At 38.3% G+C, this 8,788-nt stretch overlaps 1 protein-coding gene across 1 annotated transcript; it reads left to right on the top strand.

The window, feature by feature from the left end:
* Positions 1–565: 565 nt before the first annotated feature.
* On the top strand, positions 566–3,739 carry kcnj13 (potassium inwardly rectifying channel subfamily J member 13). Its single transcript, XM_026298613.1, has 2 exons — positions 566–1,082; positions 3,165–3,739. Exons 1-2 carry the CDS (start codon positions 566–568, stop codon positions 3,737–3,739), a joined length of 1,092 nt encoding a protein of 363 aa, XP_026154398.1.
* The last annotated feature ends 5,049 nt before the right edge of the window (positions 3,740–8,788 follow it).

Genomic DNA, 8,788 nt, shown 5'->3' with positions numbered 1-8,788 from the left:
AGAGGATCACCAAAGCTATTAGAAGTCAACCTAATGAGAACATTAATGCCTTAGTCAGATTTCATCAGAATCTATCAAGCCCTAGCTATAAAAAAAATCAGACACTCTGCAAAGCCAGCTGGCTTTATTGTCTGGGGACCATAAATAAAAAAATAATAAAAGAATAAAACATAGCAATTTATCCAACAATCTCAGTCTGGACCACAGTTAGCCAAGAAGGCTGATTATCACAGATGGAAATGTAAAACCAAGACAGTGCTGATTTACCAGGTAACATAGCATTTATTTCATGATCAAGAACATCTGCCTGCAGGTACTTCATTGCCATTGTTTGACATTTTACTCTTGACATGCTAGGGGAGCTGCTTTTCAGCTGCTTTCAGACCTTGTATGAGGCTAGGCCAGAACACCTCTGCACTGGACCCACAATGATGGAACTGATATTGAAAGTGACTAATAATTTGTGTGTCAAACTGTCCCGTAGTCTTCTGAAATATCTCTGCGTGTCTTTCAGAATTTCATTTCAGGATCATACACCAACGCTGCTTGAGATCTGCCTGCAAGAATGACAACCAAATCCACCAGCAGTGTTCTGGGTGGGAAGGCTTCCTCCTCTCCTCTCTTATCCTCTCCACCCCGTCAGCGCCTGGTCACCAAAGATGGACATTGTGCCCTTCGTCCCCCTGTATATCCTTCAGGTTCATGGCGTAAGACCTCGGGCAGGGCCTGGCTGCTAGCCCTGCAGGACCTGTGGGGATTATTGCTGGGTCTGCGCTGGCGATGGGTTCTACTGGCTTTTTGTGCCTCCTTTCTGGCCCATTGGCTTCTCTTTGCCTGCCTGTGGTACTTGCTAGCCCACCTCAACGGAGACCTGGCTGTGCAGGACCATGATGCACCCCCACAAGGGCATGTGGTTTGTGTGAAATACATTACCAGCTTCACCGCCGCCTTTTCTTTCTCTCTGGAGACACAGCTGACCATTGGCTACGGCACCATGTACCCCAGTGGGGACTGTCCCAGTGCCATAGCACTGCTGGCAGTGCAGATGCTGCTGGGGCTCATGCTGGAAGCATTTATCACAGGTACAACTGGCCTTGTCTCCGCACACATCAGTAACTCTGAGATCACACTCTGAGCCTTTAATGGACACATGAAAAATTAAGCTGATTGCTATATTGAGCAAAACTTTCAAAAGATTTTTTTTTTCTGGATAGTACATTTGAAAGAATAGGGGCTACTTTTGATTCATGGACTACAGATTGACATATTGACAACAGCAGTCTATTTCCATTTCTACAGGTATTAGATAACACCCCAAACCAGTCACCCTGTATGATGCATAACCAGCTACACTTTGCCATACCTTAATCCCAAACAGCAATGAAGAATTCACCTCCTCAATTTAAGCAAAAATATCAGTATAACAATGTAATCATGCACTAAAAAGTGTTTCTTGTGTTTACAACAAAATGCACTAAACATTTTAAAATGAAAAGTATTTGTACTTTTTGTTATTGTTCTGTTATTATTATTGATGGATTAATATGTAATACACATTTCAAAGTGGAGCTAAAATATACAGTTCAGTACCATATACCATTTTTATGCTACAATAATACTAATTCATATTTTTTTTATTGTATATACATCTGTACAGCAATTAGTATCTACAGATGTCTGATAAATGTGGTGCAGTGGAATATGTCCTTCTGAAATGTGGTGGAATAGAAGCATAAAAGAAGCATACAAATTGAAAATATTTAAATAATACACCCCAAGGCTGTAATCAACTATCAGTGAGTAAAGGTGTTTAGATGCTTTCCATCACTATCTCTGAAACAACATACCACATACTATATACTGACCTGAGCCCAGTGTCAGAGGACAGAGCTTCAGTGAAACACTGCCTGAAGAATTTGTCCTGGTATTTCAGAGTGAGGCCTTCAAAAGACAGTGTTGCATTATGGGTCGTAATAATATAAATTAATATAAATTCCCACAGCTGCCAAATAGAAACGAAAAGAAAGTGTTATGAAGCACAGAGCCAGTATGAAACACAGATGAGGAGGATAATGCAGACAGAATGTGACATCTGGTGGGCCACCGTGGGTACTACACTTACATAGAAGAACCTATGATGAAATAGTGGGTTAGTGACATCTAACCTTATATTTTTTATATTTAGTGGAATAAGGAAAGTACTGTGTCTACAGCTGGTTCCCCACTTTTAGCCTTGTGGTCACCTATAAAAAACAATGTGGAGCTGAGGCCACATTTCATTTATTTCAGAGGTGTGTCAAATGTTCCAACTGCTGGTGGCCTAAAAATGTTAAATGACTAATATTTCACCTGGTAATTAAGTCTTTTTATGTTGTGGTTTTGGTACTTTTAATGTAAAGTAAATGCCCTTATTTCTTCCACCACTGCATCAGAATCAAATATCTACCACACTATGTATGAAAGCATGGGATAAATAGATGTTCATCTTTTTTGGTCATTCTTAGTGGTGTTCACTAACTACACATTCCAACAATTTATCAAAACTTACATCTGTTACATGTACAGTTATATACTTTACACGTACATAGATTCTGTATGAGCTATGAATGGAGCCAAGGCAAACTGCATGTAGGGTTAATGTAAGAATTCATTAACAGATGGTCTGCAAATTTCGGAAGCAAAGCAACTGTTTAATTTTTGATAGTGTGTTTTAAGTATCTGTAACAAATAACTATTGATTTTGTCTTTATGGAAAAAAATGTGATCTGTCAATGTGCATGGATGGTGGTGGCAGGATTTTTTTTTTTAAACTGGCAATGCTGTACTGGACACTTCCACGCATTCTGCATACACTACTGAGAGTCTGAACTGACCCATACTGGTTCTGTGCTTGAAACAAACTCGAAATATACTGTAAAGGCTAAATTGGCCATAGCTGTGTGTCAATGGCTAAGTTGGTATGATTTCCTTTTGGTAAAGTTATATGAAAAGTCAGACTCTGTGTATATATAATTTTATTTAGTTACATTCAGTTTGAGTTTCCAGGATATTTTGTGGTCGCTCTGCTACTATTGTCAGGACCTGTTTTATAGTGCTGTTTTTAGTGCAAGGTCAAAACATAGCACCAATATTTTACACTGACGTCTTGTTGTTTTAACCAACAGGTGCCTTTGTAGCAAAGATTGCACGTCCCCAGAAGCGAGCAGGAGCGATTCAGTTCAGTCCCCAGGCAGTGGTGGGTCAGCACCAGGGTCAGACATGCCTAATGCTACGAGCTAACAACCTGCTGCACCGACCTCTGGTAGATGTAAAGGTGAGTGCTGTGCTGTACGAGGAGCATGAGGGTCAGGCCCTGCATCAGACCTCTTTGGATTTTCACTTGGATCATCTGGGCCAGCAATCCTGTCCCTTCTTCATCTTCCCTCTCACTTTTTACCACCCTCTGAACCGCCAAAGCCCCCTCTACCCTGCCCTGTGTGAGGGCACGTCCACCCACTTTGAGCTGGTTGTCTTCATGTCGGCCTTGCAGGAGGGAACTGGCGATTCCTGTCAGAAGAGGACCTCCTACCTGCGTCAAGAAATCCAGTTTGACCGCCGCTTTGTTCCAGCCTTGGGGCTGGATGCTCTGGGGAGGTACATGGTGAACACCCAGCACTTTGATACAGCCCTTTCAAAGGAGCCTTTGAACAAGGACTGTGTGGTGCAGATCAATGGAGATGGCAGCGATAGGATGGAATAGCATCCTGAAATGAAGGTCTTTTGGGGACAGAGGGGAGTTTCTGAGAGATAACCGGGGTGGGTAAAATGAGTCAGATATTTTTGCGAGGAGCAGCTTGCTTTGAGTTGGTAAATCTGAATTGTTGAAATGTTGAAACTTCTGAAATTAAAATGTATATTGCACAAGTGCTGAGTCAGTGCAAGAAAGATGACCAATGCTACGGTTAACCAGTGTTAAGAAGGTTATGATTACACACTGACTTCCCACTCATCAGTACTTCCAGTTGCATTGGTTGGAATCCCAGGACAGCAAGGGGCAACACTTCCAAAAACTGAGGGTCAAGAAATACTGTTAAAAAATGGGTTTTATTTTTGTCACCCTGGCTGTCGGTTCTATAGGTTATAATAACATTATGACAGCATACTCATTAAAAATAAGTTTTGTGGGACAAGAAACACAAGCCATCACATGATCAGACAGGTTGGAAACAAACCTCTTGGTTAGAAAATACTTATTTGAATGGTGAATTGACTTCCACTCACTTCCTGTTTCACCTTTGACCTACTGTACTTACTGTAGCTGTACTTATAGTTATGGAAGTATTCTTATGTGTTTGACCTTTAAATAAAATGGGAGTTCATTTGGTATAACTCTTCCTTTTGTTTACAACTGGGAAAATTGTGTGACTGCTTGTATTTGTTCTAGATTTGGACCTAGTTTCAGCCATGTCCTTGCATTCTGAGATGTCAACAATTACTATGCTGATAGCAATGCTATCATACCTGATAGAACCTGCAGCCAGAAATATGAAACTGATTTCTAAGCTGTAATAAAACACAATGTTTTTAAGTTTTAACCAGATGAATTTGCATTTCATTACACTTTTGTGACATTGTACTTTTTACAAAAGGTTTTGGAATTGAACTGAGTATGATCAAGTTACATTTAAAGTATTTAGTTCAACTGGGTTGGCATAATTAATGTGTGATGTCAAAATAGGCAACCACTGAAATTAACCTCCAAAGAATTATTTCCACCTCTAGAGCCTTACAACTTATTTAGAGTCTTTTAGCTTATTGTTTTGGCTTTACAACAGATCTGGGGTTCAGTCTCAGCACTCTGATCAACATTTGTTTTCTTGTTTTCCTTTCATTTTCATTTATGCCAGTAAAAAGGTGCCGTTACAGCCACTGAACAATACCTGCTCTGCAGCAGAAAGCAGATAAATGCAGGTCAGCCAGTGAACATAGTGGAGCATTTAGACACTAAAGAGCCAGATATTTTCCTTAGAAGTTGATAAAGACCAAAAATAGAATTAAAAGAGAGTGAATATTGGACAAAACACCACTCTGTTCTTTTGACCAAGCAATAGATAAATGTAGCTTTACACAACATATAAAATGAAAGCTCCCATGTATATATGAGCATAACGCAGCCTTCTTCTGACAGTCATTTCAAAGATTCTATCATTGCAAAAATATTAGACAGAGAGAGATGGGGGTTTAAGAAAAAACAACAGAGATTGACTGTATCTAATAACCAATGAAGATTTGTTTGCATGCTCTTCTTTTTGGTGTAGTGTTTAAGAAAGCGGCACAAGAACAAATCTGTAAGCAGAATTTACTTAAATTTGAATTCATCAGTTCAGTTTCACAATTCATTTTCCAAATTTTACATACAAGTAAAAGAATACATTCAATTCAAAAACCAAATCTTTATACAATTTCAAATTCTGACCTACACATTCACACATTCCACATACAGATCTGATATTGTACAACAGGTCAGTAGGTACCCCCAATATTTCAGTAGGTAGTGAGGCTGATCATTAAAGGTGTAGTCCCAGTAAGACTAAGATATTACAGATTTGCCAGTGGGCAGATGGAGATTTCTAAATTCTGTACACAGCTTATAATGTCACATGCTCCAAATGGTTTGAACCTAGCTGGCTGATCTAAATTGCCTGTATGTTGAATGTGAACATGAATGGTTGACTCTATGTCAGCCCTGTGATTGACTGTCCACCCCACCTTCCACCCAGTGTCATCTGGGATTGGCTGCCGATCCATTGCCAGACTTCAGACATGTAAAGTATAAGTGATTTGTAGTGTATGGGTTAAAACACTGATACAGTCATTAAAGGTATTGTGAGTTTGATAAATTGCTGTCAATTAGAACTGCCATTTGAATTAAATGAAACTGGAGTGAATATTTTCCATATCATAAGAAAAGTCATTTAAAGCCTACAAGCTTAAGCACTGGCCTTGCAAAACAAAATATGCATTTAGTAGGTATGGTAGGTATGTTGAAAGAAAACACACACTGCAGTGACTCTGCTGTAATATCTGCAAAAGGGCATTCATATTGCTGGTCAAAAATTTCATCTGCTGATGTTGACTGACCATCAACACAAGGACTGTAGACTACCAGCATCACATGGCTGTAATTCCAAGGTCAATGTTAAGCTACTAAGGTTCTTCATTAGAAGCCTTTTGGAACAAAGACATCCATGTCATAAAGTGAGCTATCTAACCTGTATGAAATGACCTGTGGCTCCATAGTGACTGGTAGAACGATATTTACTGCTGATTAATTTATAGATTAATGCCTTTATTTGAAAAATCATCACCTAAATCATTATGCAAAGCAAAAAATTAATGTATTAGTGTGTACATTAATGAATGTCTCTAGAGTTAGCAGAGTTAGGAAGAAATGTAGTGAAAATGTGTGCTTGTATTTGGATTCTTTTCCCTTTAAAGGTTGTTGATATGCAGAGAATCACTGTGTTATCTATGTGGTTTAAATACAAATCATGTAGCAACTTCAGACATAAGAGAGGAAATGTTTTACTAAATATGATTGTGAAAGATGAGATTTCAATGTATCTCTCATGCTTCAGTGCCTTTGTACAGTGTACATTAAATGAAATAAATATTTTCTAAACAAGCCCAGAAGTGACGATGGCTGATATATTACAGGTGACTACATATAGTGTACATGTATGTACGATACACTGTATGCACAGCTGCTCTAAGAGTGCAACTCTTTGCTGCTATAGAAAGCTATACCCCACATATGTCCTTTCACCCAAATCATCGTCAAAGCTGGCTGCTGACAGAATGGGAGCAACATTAGCCCATCCAGTGAGCCAGCTCAAATGAGTGATGCCAGTGCACTAGTTGACATAACTGCTGGTGAAAATACATATATCACAGTCAATGTGAGAAGAAAGTCAATGCACTGTATATTTTTCTCATTCCAAAATGACTTAGTATTAATTACCACCAGTATAAACATGCTAATTTATATGTTTAATCTTCTCCTGCATATTTCACAAGCTATATCCATAAAATCCAACAAACACAAACTTATCCATTTGCGAAATAAAGTCCCTTTTATTCAAAGGAAATAATAAAAGTCCTCGTTATTCATTCAAGAAAACCATCAAACCTGTAAAAATAAACAGTCTACTGTGTATGCACTATCCTCAGCACACCACTGCCCAGTATAGTAGATGCCCCAGGGTAACAGGCCTACACTCTCCTTTCATAGGCCAAACATTTTCTTTGACCGCTAACACATTAAAAAATGTCATCATGCCATTTTTTTATGGTCCATTTAATTTGTATGTTTTAGTCCATGCCACAAACTATAACCGCTGAAATGCTGTTAGTGGCAAATCAGTACATACAGATAGTACATCTATGTCACCACCCAACCCCTACACCAGCACCAGCCTAACAGTCCTTAGGAAGCTATATAAGAAATTACTCTCTAGAATATTGGCACGCAGTGTGGCCTAGTGGTCAGGTCTATGTGGACAATTACACGTCTCCTGGAAATAATTATAAAGCATGTCATTCATTGAACTGATCAATCCATAAATAAATAATCTACGATTTCATTTAATGAAACATTTAGATGAGTACTAAGCATATTACGAACACCCCTATACAACATCATTTTCAAACAACTGAATGAATGAATAAATAAATAGGTCAAATTCAAAAGATGGTTATAAAACGGAATTGATTAATTAATTTGCAAAATCTTTTAATAAATATAAAATACACAAAATATGACATACATAATAAATACATTTCTCCACTCATAAGGTTAACATACAGATAACTCATAAGGTTAACATACAGATAACTCATTAGTTATACACAAATTTAACATATGGAGGAACTGTTTAAGTGTTGACCGTCCCAGACAATTCAGCTTTTGTTTGCAGACAACAGTACACAGCAAACTTCTAACTTCATATAAACAAAACACAATAAACACTAATGTTTAAATGATTAACTATATATTTCCATTATATCGCATATGTTGGTAGCAGGATGGATTTATCTTTTCCCACATGCAGCTTAAGTAAGGTACTGGGATGAGACGTGTTTTTGAGCTTTGCTGTTATTATAAGTTACAGTAATGCAGTCAGAGCATCACTATTTTGACATTGAAGTCTCATTGTCTGAACCATCAGGTGCATTTGCAGAAAAGATTGTTATGATCCGCACTGTGGAGTTTCCTGTTTTGTGCACTTATTTTGAAGGGTACCAGAGTGGGTGTATTATTGATCCTAATAATTATAACCCCCGAATTGTGACAAAGATTACACATTGCAACTACAACTTTATTTGTTAAGCTCTTTAAAAACAATTAAAGTTGACCAAAGTGCTATACAAGATAAAAAACAAAATGAATGCAACACCATAAACCATAAAACAGATAAAATCAAAATAAATAATGCAATTATCTTTGTAAAAAAGGCACCACTTCTAAGAACGAAGCATGAACAAATACCATTAAAATTTTGTTTTTATTTTAGTCACTCTGGGGCAGCATGGTGGATTAGTGGTTAGCACTGTTGCCTCACAGTAAGGTTGTGGGTTCGCAACCCACGTTTGCATGTTCTCCCTGTGCTTGTGTGTTTTCTCCAGGTACTCTGGTTTCCTCCCACAGTCCAAAAACATGTATGTCAGGTTGATTGGTGACTCTAAATTGCCCATAGGGATGAGTGTGTGTGTGTGAGGTTGTTTGTCTCGATGTGGCCCTGTGATGGAC

Source organism: Mastacembelus armatus, chromosome 13 (genome assembly GCF_900324485.2).
Source record: "Mastacembelus armatus chromosome 13, fMasArm1.2, whole genome shotgun sequence".
Classification (NCBI taxonomy): Eukaryota; Metazoa; Chordata; class Actinopteri; order Synbranchiformes; family Mastacembelidae; genus Mastacembelus; species Mastacembelus armatus.
Note: the sequence above shows the minus strand (reverse complement) of the source record. Positions and strands in the feature narration are given on the sequence as shown.

Coding starts and splice junctions, on each gene's coding strand:
- kcnj13 (XM_026298613.1), top strand. CDS start 566: ATGACAACCAAATCCACCAGCAGTGTTCTGGGTGGGAAGGCTTCCTCC. Junction 1,083..3,164: donor GCTGGAAGCATTTATCACAG/GTACAACTGGCC, acceptor TTTAACCAACAG/GTGCCTTTGTAGCAAAGATT.